The sequence below is a fragment of the Pleurodeles waltl genome, chromosome 4_1 (genome assembly GCF_031143425.1).
Source record: "Pleurodeles waltl isolate 20211129_DDA chromosome 4_1, aPleWal1.hap1.20221129, whole genome shotgun sequence".
Lineage (NCBI taxonomy): Eukaryota > Metazoa > Chordata > Amphibia > Caudata > Salamandridae > Pleurodeles > Pleurodeles waltl.
The window spans coordinates 395,877,255-395,899,889 of NC_090442.1; the positions used below are offsets into that span (position 1 = coordinate 395,877,255).

General features: G+C 41.8%; 1 protein-coding gene across 3 annotated transcripts in view; it reads right to left on the reverse strand.

The window, feature by feature from the left end:
* Positions 1 to 557: 557 nt before the first annotated feature.
* Positions 558 to 22,635, reverse strand: part of INTS13 (integrator complex subunit 13) — a 196,837-nt gene continuing 174,759 nt past the window's right edge. For all 3 annotated transcript variants that reach the window (XM_069228607.1, XM_069228609.1, XM_069228608.1), the window contains 3 exons: positions 15,262 to 15,401; positions 1,931 to 2,066; positions 558 to 907 (listed from right to left, as the gene is read on the reverse strand). In XM_069228607.1, coding sequence (XP_069084708.1) covers positions 868 to 907; positions 1,931 to 2,066; positions 15,262 to 15,401 — 316 coding nt within the window. In that variant the 3' untranslated portion in view covers positions 558 to 867. The remainder of the gene's footprint in view (positions 908 to 1,930; positions 2,067 to 15,261; positions 15,402 to 22,635) is intronic.

Here is a 22,635-nt window from a genome sequence, read left to right on the forward strand (position 1 = left end):
CTGGGTTCGTGCTGAACACAGTAGCCTTCCACCACTATGAGGGTAGCGATTTCGGTGCCCCTCCCGATACAACAAGACCGCAATCTGCGAGACGGGCCTATGTCATGGGGCACACGCATGATCTGTGTTTGCCTAAGACAACAAAAATCAGCTTTAGGCATCCAGATATTAGCACAGTTGGGCAGGGATGTACATCAAGCGGATGATTTAATGCAGAATGCTTTCTGTAACTACAGCAAGCTTCTCAGGGTAGGAATTCAGTACTCATGCTAAAATCCTGGTTTGGACCAATCCAGCCTGGCAGACTATCTGACCTGTTCAAAATTAAACATTAAAAGAAAACTGTGTTTTTGTTACTTTGTAACTTTAAAAGCAGAATTAACAAATGTGCATTCTTCTCCAATTTTGAAGATCACACCGTACTGTAAAAAATCTCAACTAATTTGTGCAGGCGGTGCAATGTAAAATCTTCATATACACATCAAAATATGACTTTTTAATTGCTAGTATACAAAAATGAGTGCCACAGTTCAGTAAAAGCACAACACCTTTATACGTGTAATTTAAAGAAAATGTTTAATATTTAAAAATATTTATAGCACTTTACATTTGTGGAATTACAATTCAATGACACCAGAAAAATAAATTTTATTTTTCGGTGTGGTGTGTTAACAGAATCCGATGAAGTCTATTCCAGCAATGTTTCTGAACCTTTGCATTTAATAAAAATGTTGAAAGGTCCAGGGAAATAGAAAATACTAAAAACAAGGGAAACAGTGTAACTTCACAATTGTGGGGAAGTAAAACCAAGAAGTCCTTTGTACAATATTTGGTTAACACCATATTTACAGTAGCTCAAAAAAGGTTTCACTGTCTGCTGGCTTTTCCATTTTCTGTAGCTTCCATCCTGAAACACAAACCAGGAAATTATTTGTTTTGTTTTGTTATCAACATCAAATGTGTTCATAAATACACAGGTAAAGACAACTATTTCCTACAGAAATGTCCCTTACAAATAAAATGTGTTATTAAGTCTATGCTACGTCATGCAGTCTGATATTTAAGGGACTGCATCTTTAACTTTACAATGTTAAGAATGTTCTGAGACAGTCCCATGCACATCATCCTCTGTGTTAGCTAGGGCTGCAAAGTGTAGGCCCAAAAACTGAAGATAAACTATGAAACGAAACTGGGAAGGCATCTTTTATTACAAGAAGTGCATACATTTCAGCTTGTTTTCTCCTCATTACAAAACTGATTGCTTTAAACTATTTATTTCACTCTCGCAGTTAGAAATAGCACTGTTAATAAAATCGTCCTCTCATGCTAGTATCTAAGTTTACAGAATTAACTGCTGGTAAATAGCATTTTCACTAGGACCTGCTCAATGTGTATAATTTTATTTTGTAATTAATTGTATAGTTTACTGAGCATTAGGAAATAAATTGCACTGCTGTGTGTTATAATAGCAATATAACAAAGGAACAGAGTGTGCCCCATAGCGGCTCACAATTGGCGTTTGCTTTCCACATTATTTAACCACAACTGCTGCTTTACTTGGTCTTGCACTACCACTCCATTCCAGTGCTCCAGATGTAGAGTGAACTGGAATGCACAGTGCAACAGCCTCAAAATGTCGAAGAGCACAACATCCTAGGACTGAACAGAGCAAATGACAATTATATGATAAAGAAAATACAGATAATAGGTACTACACAAAAAGCTCATTCTGTTGAAAACTGGACTCCAGAGCAGGAGCAGATGATCCACTAATAGGGTTCTGGTTGGTGATAGGCCATGGGAATTCCCCTTAAAGACTCTTTTGGCTAATCTGCCCTTTTCGAATGCCTGCTGTCAATACCACCCGTGCACACTTATATTAAAGAGCAGCAAGATTGATGACAAATAGCATATACTTAAAAATACAAACCCGTTTTCCTCTTTCAGATTTTGGTATAACTCAGCTTTGTTGTTGATAGAGTTGAGACGCCCAGCAAACTCTTGGTGCTTCTTGGAGTTGGCAGTGTTAACTCTATTGCTCCACAGGGACAGCAAAGACATAGGCCCTACCAAAAACGAACATTGGAATACAAATCAAATAAGCATTATAAAAATGTATTACTCTAATTATGATTTTGGTAAGCAAATATATACTCACAGAAATGTGATTTTCACCTACATTTAATTACAAGTAAATGTATAAGACAAAACGGTTTTAAAACTAGAGTATATGTGCTTTATAACCATTCTAAAAAATCAACATGTCAAAAGCATCTGTTAAAAACATAAATACTAAAACTGACTTCTAGCACTATACAAAATACATGCAATAGGAATAATCTGAAATAGCCTTAACGAATATAAGATTTTTTTATAGGTTTTGGAAACAACTTATAAAAAATATCAATAAAACAGCAATATTCACAATACAAAATAAAACAGCAATATTATATTTTATTCAAATATATTTATATCACTAAGAAGTTTTTGAAGAATTTAACAACTCTATGGCAATTTAGCACAGTTGGTGGTGCAAGCGCAAACATGACTTGTTCAGCTGTGTTTACACTATTTATGAAGAATATTAATTGACGAAATCGTCTGCAATAAACAGAACAGTTTCCAGACGTTGCCCTCCTTGAGTGCCCACAACACTCTCTATGAGTTAGCCCCACCCTCTTGCCTTTATTAAATCTCACTGGAAGAGCGTCACTTTTTAAACTTAATAAATCTTCTCAGTGTATGATCAAGTACCGGTGACAAATGAGGTTGCATATCAGAGTCCCTTATACAAGTTAATTTGATGACTGCTTCACTTCACTCTGAGGCTGCTCTTTGAGACAGCCCATTCAAATAATTGCTTCATTTGACTTGCACTTGACCAAGAGAATACATCAGTAAGTTAAAAATTAAGATAGTTGTGATATATTGTACAGTTAAAAGCACAGGTGATGGACCTGGCATCCTTAGGGTGCTCTTATCCCAGACGTTTTGCCTTTCCCTTCTGTTTTGTTGCTGTATATTTTTGTTGGCCTTAGGACTCTGAGCACTTAACCACTGCTAACCAGGCTAAAGTGCATGTGCTTTTCCCCTAAAAACATGCTAACATTGGTGGATCTACAATTGGCATATTTAATTTACCAGTAAGTCCCTTGTAGAGTGGTATATCATATGCCCAGGGCCTGTAAATTAAATGCTACTAGTAGGCCTGCAGCACTGATTGTGCCACCCACTAAGTAGCCATGTAAACATGTCTCAGGCCTGCCACTGCAGAGCCTGTGTGTGCAGTTCCACTGCTATCCCAACTTGGCATTCAAAACCTCTTGCCACACCCTACACTCCCCTTTTCTTATATATCCCCTCAAGCAGGCCCTGGAGAGCCCATGGGGAAGGTTACCATGTAAGTAAAAAGGCAAGACATATACTTCCAGTTTCCATGTTCTGGTAATGAAAAACCACTCAAGTGGTCTTTCATCATTGTAAGGCCTACCCCCCCTCCCCCTTCAAAGGCCAGCATTAGGAATTCCATATAATAACTAAGTTGTAATTCCTGATTTGAGAGGAGTGGCTGGGTCATGTTTAATACCACTGGAATGGTAATACTAAATCCTTTTCACTGGTAAGGTAAGGTCTGATTTGTTACTACTATTTTAGAAATGCCATTTTTAGACAGTGGGCATTTCTCTGCACTCACTGCCTTGGGAGCCTACAGCCTCCTCTTGGGTTGGGTGACAGTTCCACTTGTGCATTCCCTTCAGGCACCCACAACACAGGATACTCAGCCATATCTGCATTCGTCGGCACACTGATGGGTCTTCCTGGGGAATGGGTGGGGAGGATCTCACAACTACATCTCAAAGGGTAAGGGCGGGGGTACACATAAAAGGGCTGATTACCTCTCACTGGCTGTCTGGTGCCAAGACTGACTTGAAAGAAGGACCTGCGCACTTCACAAGGATTCTTTGTTGGTCACCCCCTCACCCCACATCAAAGGCACTTTCCTGTACACGTAGTGGGCCTCCGGAGCCACTCTCTTCAGAACACGATTTGACTTGGAAGAATTTCTGCCTGGAGTAAGGGCTTCTGTGCCAAGAGGATTGCCACATGCTGCGGTGATTGCTCCCAGGAACCACTGCCTGACATGCTGAGTTGCCCTGTTGACTGCCAACCCTGCCCGGTGGATTCTACAACAAAGAAACATCCCCAGAGTGCCTCTAGGTTCAGGCTGGCCTGCCCTGTCTGCCCAAGGATCAAAACCGGCAAACTGTTGCCAGCCATGACCGGCCGTCATCTGGGCTTTGCCCCATGGTGAGCGTTTGCTGGGCCATCTGACATTTGAAACCGGTCCCAGTGCTGTCACTCTTGGTGACCCTTTGTGGCGTTTGCTGGGTCATCTGACCTTCGCACCGGCCCAGAGCTGTCGCTCTTGGTGACCCTTTGTGTACTGCCGCCCCCTCCTTCCCGTGGATGAGTTTGCCACTCGAGATCACCCCCTGGCCCAGAAGGCCTCAGAACTCTGCTACCTCTGGGGCCCACCATAGCTGCACCACAGAACCCACCAGCGCCACACAAGAAACTAGGGTCCATCTGCAGTCAGGATTCGTACCCCAATCCAGCAGAGCAAGGCATCTGGGGCTGCCTTCAGCCCCAGATTCATCACGTAGGTGCAATTGCTAGGCAAGACAAATAGGACTACAGTATGTACGCCCTATAAAATGATCCAATATCAAAAGTTAAAGTACTTTAAATAATCTTTACAAAATTCTACAAAAATGACTTCTTTCTAAGCAGGTTACACCTACCAAGTAGATGACATATTTACATCAGCTACATACTGCCTTCATTGGTAGCAGCGGCGATCCCCTCCTTGTCTGCCACTCACCTGATTTGGTGAGTCTGAGGGCTGGACTTGATCAGTGGAGCCCCACGCCAATCTCTGCCTCCCTGCATCCTTCTTTCTGTGACCCAGGGGAGAGCGCAGGACTCCGTCCAGGACACCATTCCCTGCCGCTCTAGAGAAGAGACCGCACCGGGAAAAACTACCATTGTAACCTGAGGTAAAGCGCCTCTGCAATTATTTCTAAAACACTGTGAGGGTGCCTGACACTCTGCTTCTTGTAACAGTATTGAGTTACACATTCAGAAGCATTACTAAGTGGATTATTGTTGATTTTGAATATAACTAAACATATAAACATTCTATATATTTTTTTTAATACTGTGTGGAGAATTGCACAAATACTTTACACATTGCCTGCTAAGTTAAGCCTGCCTGCTCTGTGCCAAGCTACCAGAGGGTGAGCAAAGGCCAATTTAGTTTGTGTATCTCACTTGCCCTGACTAGAGTGGGTGAATTCTGCTTGGCTGAGGTACATACTCTAGCCAACCAGAAGCCCATGTCTAACAAAAGGACAGACCTAAACTCAACACCCTCCTGACATTATTGTGGCAAGTATTTGATGTACATGAACAATGTGATAATATCATCTGATTTCTGCCACAAATGCTTCGTAGTGGGCTTTCTCTGTCATTATTTTAAATGAAAGGACCTGTATGGAGAATCTGTTTTCACTAATGTCGAAGACTTTTAAAAGTTTCCTGCAACTAATCAAAGAAGTAACACTTCTTACAAGGAATATACTAAACCCCTTAAAACACAGCTGGCAGAACCTTAGTTTCATAAACATTAAAAACTGTGCAGTCGCAAACATGTCACAATGCCAAGCTAGTTTTTTTGCTCCATATCAGGGGACTCAGACCTTTTCTTTAACAAGAGCTACTTATGTTTAATGAAAGTTATTATGAGCTACTAATATTATGAGTGTTGTAGTAGTGACAGCATAAGAAATGATTACCTTAGGCAATACTACCATCAGTGATCACCTCAGTCCATTATGCAATGCTGCGAGCAGTAATTTAAAAAAGGTGCTGTCAATTTATAATGCCTTTACATAGGTAATGCGTAACAGCAGTGTTTGTGGCACTAATGTAATATTAGCAATAAATCTCCCCAACATTACATGGTGCATGAATGTATCAGGTTTAAAAGTGTCCACCATTTTTCTCCAAACACCATGTTATGAGTTCTGAAAATATACACATTTTCATCCTGAATACATACTTTTCAGGGTGGGTATAAAAGTATCAATTCTGTCAAGCAAAAGCTTCTAATTTAGTAGGCTGGGATGGACACAGAAGAGCTACTCAAAAGTAGGTGGAGAGCTACCAGTAGCTCACGAGCTACTCATTGGAGAAGCCTGCTCTCTATGAAATAGATGAGACCTATTCTGAGAGACTACATTGCAAAGGCACACATACATTTTTTCGAGTGACACCTCATCAACCTCTTTGTAAAACTTCACAGGCCTATATTTCAGAAAAAACAAGATTTTATATATCGATACATTAAATAAACTATTTGAGTATAAATGCAGGATCAGGAGGCCACAATTTAATTCTGAAGAAATTAGATCTAATCCACTAAGATCGTCTGCATGTAGCAGAGTTTCAGTGGTTGTTCAGCCTAGTGTAGGAGGAAATGTTCTCGCACCATTGAACAAAGCAGGGAAATCAGGCATGTAAACAGCTTTATTCTAAAATAGATAGCTATTTTATGGTTTCAAAAATGTTTTTAATTCACCTTTGTTGAGCTGAGAAAGACAGCAAGTTCTTCAGGTAAGAAGGGCTAAAACAACAGGAGTTCCTATATGCACCCATGTGTAAGCAATTTCTATTTCTTGCAAGGGACCCACATCTGGGCATACCCTGGCCACTTAGGGAGCACATAACACCACAAAATAAAATGATGGATGGAGTGCTGAACCTTTTAAACACTCACCCCCAGTCACAGATCTGGGTTTAATCCTTCGTTATTTGGCGCACCATGTCACCCCAGTTCAGACCCAGCCTTATGCAAATCAGTCTTGACCCTGCTCCCTAAGAGCTACCCTAGTGGCCAGGGTATGCCTAGATGATGGTCCCTTGTTCACTGTGCCACTGGATTCAAGCTAGCCAGGCTAATGAAGGGTGATACCCTGAAACCGGACACAGGATGCTTGTTTCCAGTACAGGGAGATCCTAGTCTGGTAGTTTAGGCTGGACTGTTTCCATGGGGAGCAGGGTCAAGACTAATTTGCATATGGCTGGGTCCAAACTGGGGTGGCATAGTGTGCAAAAACACATACCAGATCAAACCCAGATCTGTGACTGGCGATGAGTGTTTGAAAAGCTTTAGCACGCCGTCCATCATCCTTTTGTGTTGTCAATAAAAAAGTAGCCTAAGCATATGGGAGTAAAGGTCTAGCTGAAGAAGCTTGGGTGACAGCATAGGCATTGGAGACCCTTCCAAACAGCTTCCACTGTCTCAAGTTTTAGTACATGAAGGTCTAAAAACGGTCCGACTAAACACTAAGGCCCTCATTATAGGCTGGCAGTACTGCCTGCCTCATTTCGACAGTGGCGCTTCCGCTGCAGTAATACCATCGGGACTGGCGGTATACCACCATGGTGGTCCAGGCAGTCATAATCCACCAGGGCAGCGTTGCTCTGAGAATTTTGCCTCTCCTTAACGCCAGCCTGTCCATGACGGTAGACACCGCCATGGAAAGGCTGGCGGTAAGGGGACTCGGGGTGCCCCTGTGGGCCCCAGCACTGCCCATCCACTTGGCATGGACAGTGCAGGGGCCCCCAGGCACAGCCCCATCGGCAATTTCACTGCCCGAATTTAGGACAGTGAAATGTGCGACGGGTGCTACTGCACCCGCTGCACATCAGCATTGTCGCCGACAGCAATGTTGATGTGACTTTTCCGCTGGCCCAGCGGAAAAGTTGAAATAGGGAGCCTGAACTACTGCCAGCAGTGGCGGTATTCTGGCGCCCGCAGCCTCAGTGGTATTCTCAGAAGACCGCGGAGGTTGTAATGAGGGCCTAAGTGTCCTATCACTCCAGAGGGCAAAGAAATTGACAGAAAATGCTACACCTCTGTCATCTATAAAGCAGGCCAAAAACATATGCTTAATTTTTTGTGAGGTAATTACTGGCCTAGGTACCTAAGACACAAGACAGATATGTGAAAACTTGCCAGGCCTTGCAAGTGCAAATTCCATCATCCAAAAATGTATCACACTGAAGACCCTCATGAGTGCTCAAAAGCCATCATGAAAAATGATGAATATGGATCCCAGTCTAGCAGATAATGGGCCATGAGCTGTGGTTTACATCAGTGGTATTAAAGCCCGACTCTAAGAGGAGGTCAACTGTCCAAAGACCAGTACAAATACAAATAAGGACCTTGTACCAGTGAAGGAGAGGAATTCAGTTTTTAACCAAAATTATTTCTTTTTTTTTTTTTTTTCGATTTGGGAATGACAGAGTTCTGAGAAGGAAGGCTCGGTACTGATGGGGGGAAAAACGTAGTATTTCGGACACCTAGACTAGATCATCTAACACACAACTTTACAGCATAGGAGTTATCCGTCAGGAAACATCCAGGATGAACCAAATATTTAAAGCCCTTTGTTACTATTACAAGGCATTTGCCAACAAAGGTCCCTGGTACCTCCAATCCTTTGTCAAACACTATGTGCCATCTAAGTTCAGCGGGCGCCATGCTGACCAGTGTTCAAAGTGAAGAAAGTGGGCATAGGTGGTAGCTATTTAGAACCTAAACTATAGAATACTCTTCCTCTTGCAGTCCGTCAGGCCCAGTTGGCACGTCTTTTCAGGAAAACTTTTTTTTTTTTAAGCTCTGGCTGACTAGGAGTTTAACGGCTGCATTTTTGGCTTATTGGTGCCTATGACTAGCGCTGGGACACCTCAGATGAGGTAGCTACGCGCTTTACAAACTACCATTATTATTATTATTTATAAAACATAGGTAAACATGCTAAATCCCCAGACCTGAACAAACGCTGAGAGGATTTAATTCTGTCTTTCTGAGTGCCTTACAGTACTTAACCACAGACTGCATAACTTGAAACTGGTTACTACTACTGGTTGTGCAAAAAGTCTGTCAAGGAGCCAGGAGAAAAATCAGAAACAAAAGTATAGTAGTGAGCTCTGCACTGGGGGGTGAGAATAGACAGCTTTGAGTCCAGAAAAGACAGTAAAATGCAGTAAAGTATGGCAGTTGAGTAAGAAATCTACTCTTTTCACTTTTCTTAAGGCTGGGTTTGTTTGCTTTTTTGGTCTTTGCTGGTTTTGCATACAGCTCACAATGCAGGACAAATGTCATCTTAAATTCAATTGAAAGAGCATGATTCTGTTACAATTCTGGGATGCTCGATCATACAGTTTTGCTCCCAGAGCGTTCCCTGGACTCATGAACAGCATTTCAAGCATATGGTGTTGCTGAAGACACCTGCTTAGTTAATCTGTTCTGGCATTCAGGGACCCTGCGGACAGGAAAATATTGTGCTGGCCCAGCCCCTTCTAGAGGAATAGGGGTCTCCTGACACAAGATCCAGGACCCCAACTCCACCCTGCTGGTTTCAGTACATTCCACACAGCTATAGTGTTGCCCTTAAGGACCTATACCAGTCTCCCTTTACTGGAAGGCGAGAAGGATTTGAAAACCACAAGCAGGCTGATATAAAGCTGGTCCTCCACTGGTTAACAGAGACCTCTGAGCTCTACCGCTCTCAGATGACCAACCCCCCACCCCAACCCCACCCAGAAGAGACACGTCCATCACCACCTTGGGTGGGAGAGAGACAGTGGCATGCAGGAGGACAGGTTGGAGTCAAACAGCCTTCCTTTGGAATCTGAAAGAAGTCAGAGAAGCAGCCCTATGCTGGGCCCACTGGTATCTGAGGGTATAAGGCAGATCCCTCATGTGCCATCTGGTATTCTGGATGAGGATACTCCATGACTGTAGACAAAACCAAGGATTGATCCCAAAATGTTGGCTCACTTCCTGAATGTACCACATCTCTTGTAGCAAAGGAAAAGTACTGAACGCCTGTCTCCAGAAATGCCCCACTAAAAGGAAGCCTCTGGATGGGGCTCAGGTGAGACTTCAACTCGTTGATAGTGAAATCCAAGGATGTCAGGAGTTCAGCTATCGTCTGTAGGTATTCTATGATTAGTGGTGAAGGAATAGGTGTACTCTTGACCTCCAAAGATGGACAGCAACCACTGCCATCACTTTTGTGACAATACAAGGGGCCTAAGCTGAAGGGGAGTACTACAAACTAAAAATAGTCTTGGCCAAACTTGAAACGCAGGTAATGCCTGTGGGATTGCAGGATAGGCATATGGAAATATTCATCCTACAAGTCCAAGGACACCATCCTACCTTCTTATACCAATGCATAGAGATCTGAGCCAGCATTCGATTTTTCAATCCGTCCTTTGAAAATCATTCAATATACAGAGGTCCTAAATGGGACTCTGGTGCCAGTCTTTTGGAACATTGAAGAAGCTTAAATAACATCAGTCTCCCTTCTCCAAGTCTGAAACTTGTTTGATGGCACCTGTTGTGAGTAACAAAAAAAACCTGGGCTCTTGAATTAGGATTGCAGAGTGCGCCTCTAAAATGTGTCTAGTATGGGAAGCTGTAACACCCAACTGTGTGAAGTGAAGAATCTCCAGCTGGGAAGGAAATGCTGGTTCCTGCCTTCTACCTTCTTGGCACAAGTCGACAAGGGCAAGAAGAAGCGGTTTCATAGATGCTGCAGCAGTAGAGGTAGAACTGGAAGACAGCAGTACTAGCTGGCCTGTACAATTCCTAATGGTGCTCCATCTATGAACTTGAAAGGACTGGGATGGCTGCTGTGCAACCTGTTGAGACAGCTGGTGTTACCAGTAAGCTAACCGTCTGGAGTAATCCTTAAATTTCCTGAACTGATCTGGTGATCGATTTTCTGATGTGGATAATTCCAAGGATTGTGCAATGGCGCACCTATTCTTAGATAGTTCTTGCACAGAATAAGCTTTATCTCTGAACCAAACATCGTGCATATCGATTAGGGATGCTTGCGTGTCACCAAAAAAACAGGTTTTTCTCATCCAGGCATGCCTCCTGAGCACAACACTGGTGCCAGTAGCTCTGCCAATGAAGTCAATAATGTGCAGGAAATCCTGGAATATGTATTTTGCCATACCCTGGCCATCATATTTTGGATCCTAAGGACCTCCGTAACCGCCAGCAAGATTTCACTGACCATGTCCTATAATGCATGTATGTACATGCCTCCTAAGCAAACCACATTGATGGATCTAATTGCCCAGCTAGCTGATGAAAACATTATTTTCTCAAAACCAGCAACACTTCTGGATTCTGTAGAAGTTCAGTCAGAAAAGAATATTGATTGACCTCACTTGTGAAGGCCTGCACTATCAGACTCTGTGGTGTAGTGTGCTGAAGTCCTGATCACCAGGAGAAGGTGTACATGGCTGAGCCACAAGTCCACTGACTGGCAGACATGAACAAGGTTTGCACCATGTAACAATAAGTGCACCATTAAATGGCAGTAATGGCTCTGACAAAGTGGGCACTTGTTCGACAATATCTGTCAGAAAGTTTGTTTTCATCTCAATGGTGGGCAACTGTGGATTCTAGTATCTAAGCTGCTCCGAGCCATCTCTGCAAAACAAGCACTTTCCATAGCTGATGGTCCATGTGCTAAGCGACAAAATGTTCCAGGAGATTCATCTATCATTTTCCACATTTACATGCACTGCATCAGTCTAATGAAGGGGGGAACCCATCCCGATATTGCATGTGTCCTGAAGGGACATATAAGCCTCCTGTACTAGGTCTGACTAACAGACAAAAAACAAATGGAGTCGTTGCTGGTAGTAGCATTGAGGCAGAGATCTCGGATTACAGTCAGGTTGTAGGTAAATTGTTTGCACTTTAGTCAACTCGTAGCTCAACATCACTGTGGTCAGGGCAGATGTTAGTGAATCAGGGTCTGAGATTGGGACCAGATCTTCCACTTGCACCATCAATCAGCACTTCTGCAGTAGGAGCTGGCCTGGAAGTCTGTGTCAAAGTTAGTAAGGACCAGATAGCAGGTCCAGGGTGAGCAAATGGCGTGCACAGCAGCCCCACTGGCAGTAACGGGACTGGAGACCCCTAAGGCTCCATGGGCCCAGAATGCACACCAGAGGGAGTTAGAATGTACCACAAATCTGCAGCATAATCTCTTTGAAGGCTGCTATCTGCTAAAGAGTAAATAAAAGGGAAACCCGGGGTATGCCAGAAACGATCGTGGAATTCGTTCCGACTCTGCGGACTTTGAAGGGGTGAAATTTTTATCTTGCTGCTCTCACACCTTCTTCTGATATTGTGTATCAGAAGAAGGTGTGAGACTGGGGCCGACTCCTGCTTCATCTTTTTATGCCTGTGCTTGGACTTTGCCTGTGAATGGGCTTCCAATTAGACTTGCTCATAAAGTCTACCTCTCACAGGAATGGCGTGTGACCAGGACAGAGACTAAGCGTGGGACTTGGAATAGGTGTAGACCAATGATTTGACTTGAACTCTTCTAGTGTTCAGTGACATAGCCTTTCACCTCCCATTCCTGGATCACCTCCGTTGCATAGCTGCAGTTATGTCTGGAGCCTAAGCACCAAAACATAACCATGTGCATAGGCTTGAAGCCTGTCTTATTCTCTGGGGACACTGTTACCTACTACACTGTCAATCTTCTGAAGATTTTGAAATTCTCAAACAAAGTTGAGGGGGTAGCTACGAATCTGCATCAGAAGGGGTGCAAAGAAAGGACCTGGCATCAGCCCACAAGAGTGGTGCTTATATGCGTCTGTGCTCTATTACCTTTTGGCAGTGCAGACTCAATACGGAGCCACACAACCCAGCCTACTTCTTGTTAACAAATATACAGAACTTTCATGTACTTAAAAACTTGATTACAGACTTCAGATATATCATGCAAAATACGTTATTGCAGAGTGACTTGGGACAGAATTTCAGGCCCTCAGAACAGAGAGTTCACCTACAGCCACTGAACATATTTTTGAGAAGTTTACTTAATCTGAAGTCCCTGCCTGACTCCACCCGACGGAGTTTCTGCCACAACAAGATTGTTGAAAGAAGGCTTGTGTACGCAAACTCACCCTACCTTGGTTGCCTGGATCGCATTCAGATGCATGAGGGCAGTTATGCCTAGAGCCTAAGCACCAAAGGCATACCTTGTGCATAGTCTTAAAGCTTGTTTTATTCTGTGGGCACACTGTTCCCCTAGCAACTTGTTTGAAAATTTCAAAATCTTCACTAGAATGACAAAGGTAGGGGTGTAGCTACGAATCTGCATCAGAAAAGGTGAAAGGAAGAAACTGACATCAGCCTTCAGAGGTGGTGCTTATATGTATCTCTGCTCAGCTACTTCTGGGCAGTACAGACTCAATGTTGAGCCGCACGATCCCACCTACTGGTGCACAGGATCACTACTAAGAAATTTTCAAGATCAAGTCTGGCACAGAGTGATCTTCTAAAAGTGAGGAAACTACAGTTAAAAGTATATGCATTCAAAATGCTCACACATGTTTGCGTTTGGCTGCCCATGCAAGATTGGTGCGGTCTTTCTTTTATGTCTCTCCTGCATTTCTCAGTTCGTTCATAAACTGTTACTCTAACCTTTACCACATCCTTAAAATACATGTCCTATCACTTTCTCAGCTACAAACATAAAAGTTCAGACTTTAGGCCTCCCTTTCAAATATCTAAGTTTTCTTAAAATCCAAAGAGATTCTCTTTGAACTTCCAATTTACCTTCCGAGTATCATCCATTCTACCACTAAATCCAGTCATTTACTTTTCATGTTTCTGCTGCACTATATTTAAATATCACCAAGGTATCTTGCACTTCAATGTATCGCCCCCCCTCCACTGATAAATCCTCATTATATTTTTTGTAGTATGTTTAATAAATGTATTTCCTACAATGATCTTTGAGTTAGATATGAAATCTGGTTTCAATCATGCTATCAATTACATTCCGGACTTTAAAAAGCTGTTCTGCTTTCCAACAAGTTTCTCTCAGTTAACATTTTCTGCAATACGACTACAGTTTTGCTATTTATTACTGATTATGTGTTCTGTTCTTGTTTACAAATATATTGAACTTTCATGTACTATATGCTTGATTTCAGACTTCAGATTTATCATATGTTATTGTAGAGTGACGTGGGACTCAAATTCGGGCCCTTAGAACAACTTGTTCATCTGCAACCAAAGAATATATGTTTTTTTGAGAAGCTTAGTTAATTTGGAGTACCCACCTAATTCCTGCCGGCGAGGGTTCTGCCACAACCACTTTGGTGAAGACTTGCTTAGGCAAACCCACCCTACCTTGGTTTTTGCCTAACAGTCACTTGGTCGCTTATTGACATTTCAAAATGTTGCAGGTTGTATTGTGACTCATGTTCTTGGGTTCAACCATGCTATTCTCCTTTAAGCACTCTAAACTGGCTGCCTGCTAAGACCCAAATCACTTACAATGCAATATGCATTGACCAACAATTGCGCTATGGATTAGCTTTTCAAGTTTTTAAGAACAAATGTTTTTTTTCATGTTCCTTTTTTGGCTTTGTTGTCTTCTTATCCGTATCTTCTCAAGACCAACCCCTGCTTTCTGTGTTGAACTGGAACATATTTCTTTGTCAAATCCTCTTCCATCTGGAATTAGTTTACCTCTCAGTTTTAGCACAATAGATTAAAACAATTGTGACAATTAAGTTATTTACCTTGTGGTATGTTCACTAAAGCAGTGCTCAGGACTCTTGGTTGACGACATCCATGAAACACCACTATATGTCTGAGCATTCTAAAATAGCAAAATGACAGGACAGAAATGCACGGATACTACTGAGATAAAACCAGCCTCAAACTAGACTAGATTGTTCACTAACGGCTTTGTTGTGTTTTTTCCCAACTCCCTTGGGGAAGTTAAGCCAATTTCATGTTAGTCTTGCCTCTACAGGTTTGCGCATGTTAAGTGAATCTTGTTACATGTAGTATTTTTTTCGGTTCACAAAGGATCCTGTGTGCAATTTACAAGTGGACATACTAGTACTGGAAAGTTTGCTCCCACAAGTATAATTTGTGTGACAGGTCTTTGTGAAATACGTTAGCAATCATGAGCTATAAAATGGAAATAACAATTTTCGTGCCCATTTGGTTACAGATTTAAATACTTTCTACAACCAGGATCACACAAGGCATTCGAAACATGCTTTTTGATATTTCCATTCCTTCTACGTTTTCAACTTAGTGTTTCTCAATCATACTTAATATACCTTTAGCTTTTTCCACTTGAGGTGAATCTTCCACAGTAATGAGAGGCTTTTTGTTGGGCGGCTCTGGGGAATCTGGGGAATCTTTAATGATCTCTGCTTCTGCTAATTCTTCTTTTTCACGCTCCAAAGATACTTTTAACCTTAAAAAAATACAATATTGGTTCAGAAAATACATACAGGTGTGGTAAAAATATGGCAGAATAGTATATGTCTGGTTGTCCTGTTGAAACCATAGTAGTCAAAGACACAGAATATGGTCTAGTTTAAGAACCAGGGAGAGAACTGTACAGAAGCAAAATTTGTTGTTGTTCATCAAGTATTTCTAGGCATACATACAGCACAATGTAAAGGGTAATTTACAAAGCACCTGTTATACAACACATTAACACAGTAGTGAGATGAACAGGGTAAAAGCCTGGTTTAATATGCCGTCAACATCTATAAAAGTTACACAATAGCAAAATAGAGCAGAGTAACGAAATCCCAACGAGTTAGAAAATAAGAGCTACCTCTACCGGTGCTTGCCAACTACCGTAGAATCAAATGTTTAGAGCATTGCCAATGTTTAAGAAAAGGTTTAGAAGAACCTTTTAAATTAGATATTTTGGGCATTGTGAAGCTTGTTTCATCAAGCACCTTTATATTTTTTATCTAATGTAAGAATATAGCATGGTTCTCATTCTGAAACGGGACGCAGAGTACTACATTTTAGAACAAGTTACTCAACTACAGTGATGCTCTTTTTGGTGGATAATCTATCAAACCCCGGATTCCTCACATTTTAAATTACCCCCAAGCACAAGAGTTGATCCAGAAAACCTTTCTAGCAATTGCTCCAGAGTGCCAGTTGGTGGCACAATCAGACACCACAACAACTTCACTCTGTAAGTGACAGTGTACATCCATAGAAAGGCACCACCCCTGCTTACTGACGGTAATATAAAACCAAACATTGTGCACCTTCAGATACAAAGCGTCATTGCTAGATTGAGAACTGTGACAGTGTGTAAAATTGAACTTAGGACCTTATAAGAACCTAGAGCGCCACTCCACACAAAGGGCTGGCAAGTGGGTAGGTGAGAAATCTGTGGCAAGAGTATTCACCAGAAAGATTGCTCCTGCCAATCGACAGCAAACATGCTATGTTCTGGTGGTAGGCACCCCAGGACACAGCTGGAGCCTGACCCTGGAGGGTGGTGTCCCCAGAGCCATTATAGACTCCATGGGGGGGGGGGGGCATGTTGCATTTCCCTCCCTTTCCTATGCACGGTCAGGCCCTGAGGGATAGGGTGCCCAGGGCCGAACACGTTTAAGGATGGGGTCCCCAGGGCCATTATTGGCTTCAGGAGAGGGGTGGTGTGGCCTCCCACCCTTTACTATGCATGGTCGGGCCCCAGGGAATGGGATATCCGGGGCCAAAAACAGTCTTGGGAGGGGGGCCATGCTTGCTTCTCCCAACCCCTCCAAATTTTGCTGGGGTTTGCAAATCCTCTGTAGTTGCCCGACAAATTTGGAAGTGGAGGGGGGGGGGGTCAGTTTTTGGCCCACAGTGGCGGGGACCTCACCACTAGGCCTAGGGGATCGGAATATTCATAACATACCCTCTTCTGTTTTTTTATTCTTCTCCATTTTATTCTTGGGACTGAGCTGAGTCCGAGTCCCAAGATGCCTGGGACCACTTCCTGGCTGAAGCAGTGGTAGTCAGTCAGATCTCATTTTGAGATCTCTAAAACCTGCGGACCCTCTGCATTCCTAGATATCTATAAATCTTTTTTCTTTAATAACTACTGTACGGATTTACACTAAATCACAATAAGAGATCTTTCTGGACCAAGATCAGGCTTTCTGCAAAATTTGGTGTAATTCAATTCAGCGGTTAGAACTGTAGTCGTGTTCAAAATCCCTATGGGGAAAATAATTTTGTGCCCTCCTCCGACCCCTCTTTACAAATCACCCTGAAACCGTCACGACAGCAGCTGAAGGGAGTGGTAAACTAATTATAAAGATTTGATGACGAATTGTCAAACGGCGCCAAAGTTATTAGCAAAACAAAAAATGCTATGTCTATGGAAAATAGGTCCTAACAATAGCTACGTACTCATGACTGCCAGTAGGTAATGTAGACAGAGTTTTGACCTTCCACAATTCAACAGGTCATCATCAGCACAAAAATAATGATTGCTGCCTAAATATAACAAGGACAATGGAGAGAAATCAAATAAAAAGAGGGATTATTCAAGGAGTTAAAGACTGACCAATTATTTCAAGAAAAAAGGTATAGGGACTATATTATAATGTACCTATTAAAATTCCAACTGGGGCTGTATTAAGAAAAAGGAGAGAGAAACAGTGTATTAAAGACCAACAGGCGTATGGTCAAAAGTGAGGATGGTGGCACAAGTGGCACACCAAAGAGGAAAAAATGTACAATTGTGTTAAATCAACGAAGACTAGTTTTGCCTAAAAAAAAGAGATGGGGGAGGGAGGAAAGGGCAAGAGAATTGCAAAATTAGCGATACTCACAAGCGACAATTGAAGTCTTTGCCAATGTATGTGTGAGTCCAAAATCTACTCACAATTAATTGTAAGGTTATACAGGTATCCACGGGTAGTTTAACAAATAAAGTCTTCAATATGGATTAGGTTAAAAAAGAACCAAGTGCTCCAAATCCTAAGGCCGACAGAAAAAAAAAATAAAAAAAAAATAATTCAGCAAACAGGAGGGGAAAAAGTAAAATGTTTGGAGGAAGATCGCTTTAAGGGCTGTCGGGTCTAACAGTAACAAACAACATAATGAATCAGGAGTAATGGAAAAAAACCAAAAAGATAATAAATTGGCAAATATTACTCAGTAATTATCAAGGCTCGTGGGCCAAGCCTTGAATTCTATCCAGGACACCCACAAACGTTTATGTTTGGGAGTATTCTCATACATTTTGGAGGACATCCCATCCTATGAATACTTATAAATGCTGCAAAGAGTGGGAAAGCATGGCTGCAGTAGAAGGAATTACTTGTCCACTACAGAGATATTGACAATTATAATGAGAAACTGCAGAATTACTAGTATGGGGTGCTATTTTTAACCACTGTTTTAATGCTATTCTAAAAGGAGCACAAATTCCGAACTCATGGTTACGAGCGGAGGTGGGCCCAATTTATAACAAGCATTTGCAATGAAATAGGTTTCGCATTAGCTTGAGTTAAAGCTATTGGCGTTGTAAATGCATTACTGGACTTTTCTTGCCACATAAATTGGTCAACCCTGCTGCATAATTTAGTCCTCTCTGCCACATAATACCAGTGACCCCGCATGTAACTAAAGCACTTCTTTTTACCTTCTCCCGCTATGTTCAGCAAAAAATGAAAATATTGCCATTATTTATTAAATTTTTTCTATTATTATTTTGGGATCCTGCCAATCTAGGGTGGGGACTCAGAGATGACAGACAGAAAGAGCCCATCGTGCAGTGAGTTATGGGCAAAAATGTTTTGTAAAAGTAATACCCTACAAAGCATTATGGAGAGTTTCCAAGTGCAGCAAATATTGTAGTATCTAGACTGTAATTCTCAGAACAGCCACTAAAAGGTACCACTATAAAAATAACATCTGTAAGAAACATGGTCATGTAACCATATAGTCAGCCCCGAAACGGCATAGCCACACGAAAACAGATTGGCAGAACGCAATGCACTGTAACCATATATTTATACATTTTCAGGCATAGCGGGCCTAATAGATTAATATTACAAACAAGGCCCTTAAAACACAAACTACACCCAGCTGTAAAACAAAAGTTCCAGCCATGAGAGAAGGTAAAAAGATTTAAAACAACACTGGCTGGTGGCGGTGGGAAGGGTTATTTGAGCCCCCCCCCCAACCTAGTGTGAGGACCAGAGATGCCCTAGACAGAGTGTGCCATACTGAACATTTTTATGGTGGTCCCACTGTCCGAGGACCACCACAGAGTGAGTTATAGGCAAAAATGTTTTGTAAAAGGAATGCCCCGCAAAGCATTATGGGGCAAGTTTCCGAGTGCAGCAAATACTGTATCATTTTGACTGTAATGCTCAGAACTGCCCCCTAGAGGACACCATAAGGAAATTAGCATTTGTAAGAAACATGGTCATGTAACTATATAGTCAGCTGCTAGAGGGCATAACGACAAGAAAACAGAATGGCAGAAAGTAATGCAGTCTAACCATATGTGTAACCCCTAGAGGGTGTACTGCCTTACACAATTTCGGGCCTTAGCAGGCCCACTGCAACACTATTACAAACAAGGCCATTAAAACACAAACTACCCTCAGCTGTAAAACAAAGGTTCCAGCCATGCGAGAACTTAAAAAGACACTGAATGGTGGGATTTACATTTTCATTTTTCTTTCTCTTTCTCTCTCCCCCCTCTAGGTGCAAGTGTGTGTAATACTAAAATGAATCTGGACTTAGGAATAAAAAAACAGAGCACGACATGCACAGAGTGCCAGCTAGCAACAAGGCACCATGAATATAATTTGGAACATACTGATACAGACTTAACCATATTAAATGTGTGTAGCATTTCACTAAATTTGAAACAAGTGATGCTGTAAAAGGCAGACAGCCCATCAGACATCACAAGCCCTTGAGGAGAGAAGAGATGACTGCACTGCCTCGCCCGGTATAAACGCCTGAACAGAAATTGGAAAATACGGTTGGAAAAGTATTTTCTTTTTATTTCAATAGAATAAAAAATCCTGCAAGCATTCATGCCTCGTATTTCAATGAGCAGAGCAGCCTGAGAAGATTTATAGCCCCAATAAAGGAGATAAGCAATGCCCCTATGTGAGATGTTGTGTGAGTGATGAGAGAGAGAGAGAGAGAGAGAGAGAGAGAGAGAGAGAGAGACACAGACACACACACACACACACACACACACACACACACAAGATGCGATACAAAGCTATGCAAGTTTCACAATATTGTTTCTAGGTTTAGTTACATTCTACCAGAAAGGGCATATTTTAGGAGCCAGAGGTAAATGTGGACAGCACTGGAATAAAGCCAAAACAAATGTCAGCGACATAGGAGGAGGTGGGGGGTATTGAATGCTGCAATGAAACGCAGGCAGATAGCCTAAAACACCCACAGTGAAAAGTGAGCAACCAGGAAATGACAAAAGTAGTCTATCACTTTAACAGATAAAGAAACCAAAGTGGAATAATACGGTAGTGGCCACTGCTCCGAAACAGAAAAAGGAGGGGGGAAAAAAAGGACTGATCACTTGCACGCCAAACATTTTTCGAGGACACTGCAACCAACAAATGGAAGTGCTTTAAGCCGTAAGAAGTATACTAAAAGTATACATGAGGTCAAACACTTACGCTCGACCTTAAAAGGGGAACAAAAGTGACCCTGCATACTACAGGCCTATTAGCCTTATACACATAGCCCAAAACTGTTCGGCAGGCATGTGGACTGGATAAAGTAAGGGGGTATTTTGGTCCCAACCCTATTCATCTTGTATATTAAGGGGCTTTATCTAATTGTAATGGAGATCCACATAAGATTGCTGGCTGTCCCGTAGCATCGTTGTTGCTCCCGGATGACACATTATTGACATCAAGCACACCAGTGGGACTTCAAAACCTATTGGAGAGGTTCTCAGAGGCATGCAAAAATCGTGGGTAGAAATTAATTTCAATAAAACAAAGTTCATGGCATTTAATCTCCATGAATCCTTTAGTGGTAAGGGGAAACCGGGAGGAATTTATTTAGAGCAAGTTAAAGAGATTTATTACTTAGGGGGTAAGGCTTTTTTACACTCTAGCATGGACCCCACATATTACCAAAAGTCAGCTTCCTCCTCAGCACATCAGCTTTGCTTTACAAAGGAAGGTGAAGACATGTAGGTTTAGGCTAGCAGGTCCTATTATTGAAATATACCTGGCTAAAGGGGTTAGTGCTGCACTTTATGGTGCAGAGTTACGGGGCATACATAAGCTGAGTGGGCTGGAAAAGCAGAAAATGGATTTAAGAGATCTGTCCTGGGTCTACCCTGAAATACGCCCTTAACCCCTATGCACCTGGATCTTGGCCTAAGAAATATAGCTCATGTTGCAGCACTTAGACCTTTAGGGTATTGGTTGTGAGTTTGGCATCACGAACCCTACTTCAGTTGAGGGATTCATTGTCTGAATACTGGAGCTTAATTGTAGAGACAGCATTCCCTAGGTGAAAACATGGCTAATCACTCTTGATATGTGTGACTTGTGGACCAATCCCAATAGTATTAATCAAAATTCTCTGGCGTCCCTCAAGGAAAGATATTTGGGCCAAATACTTGATTCATGGCTGAATGAAGCTAACAGGGGGGACCTGACAAGTAGGTTTCTGAATTTTAAAGATACTTTGCAATGTGAGGATTTTACTAGCTTGTTTGAACCTCCTTAAGCCAAGTCCCTGTATTTAAAATTTAGATATGATATTTTGTCGTTAAATAATTGTTGCAGTAGATGAAATAGGTTAAATATCAGCACCCTATGTCCACTCTGCCAAGACAGCTGAGAAACTGAAGAGCATTTTCTATTCTTTTGCATTTATTATGCTGAGAATAGGAGATCTTGGTTATTACTAATCAGTCAAGTATTTGCATCTAGACAGTTGAGGTTGATTATACGAATCCTCAGAAGCACAACAACAGATTGGTTGGTTTCTGCTTTATCTAGATATCGGTGGAACGCTTGGAGAATTAGATGCATGCTCTGTCGGCACACATAAGTTATACTTTAGTTGCTGAGTGGATCCATCCAGAGATTAGGCTAAGTTATTGCAATAAATTAAATGAGCGATAACATTTCCTGATAGTATAGTTTTAAGTACATAGATGAAATGTGCCATTTTAAGACAGTTTCTATTGATATATTGTGATTTTATAATCTTATATTTTAGCTTGTTATACATAATCTTGTAATATGTATGTATTTATATATGTTTTTATCTACTACATGGTTTACAAAGCAGAATAAAGATACTACCACTGCTATTAGTATGTATGGAAGTCAAGGATTTGTATACATTTTCATGTGTGGAGCAGACCTTAGTGAATCCCCAGAAAGTAAAACATATATACAAATCATAGGCTTATGCCCACAAGTTTCAGACTTTCGACTATCCTACTGAAAATTGGACCTAGGCCATGCATCTAAAACCATCTTCATAAATAAGAGAAGGCTTTTGCAAAAAGCCTTTTACCTTCAATTGCATTAAAAAGAATGTAAATATCAAGTGGCCTAGACTTCATCTACAATATTTTGCCCAGCACAGGTATGAAGTCTGTACACAGTGAATGGTTCTGACCCAGAATGCCATGTGTGAGACAAACAACGATGCTC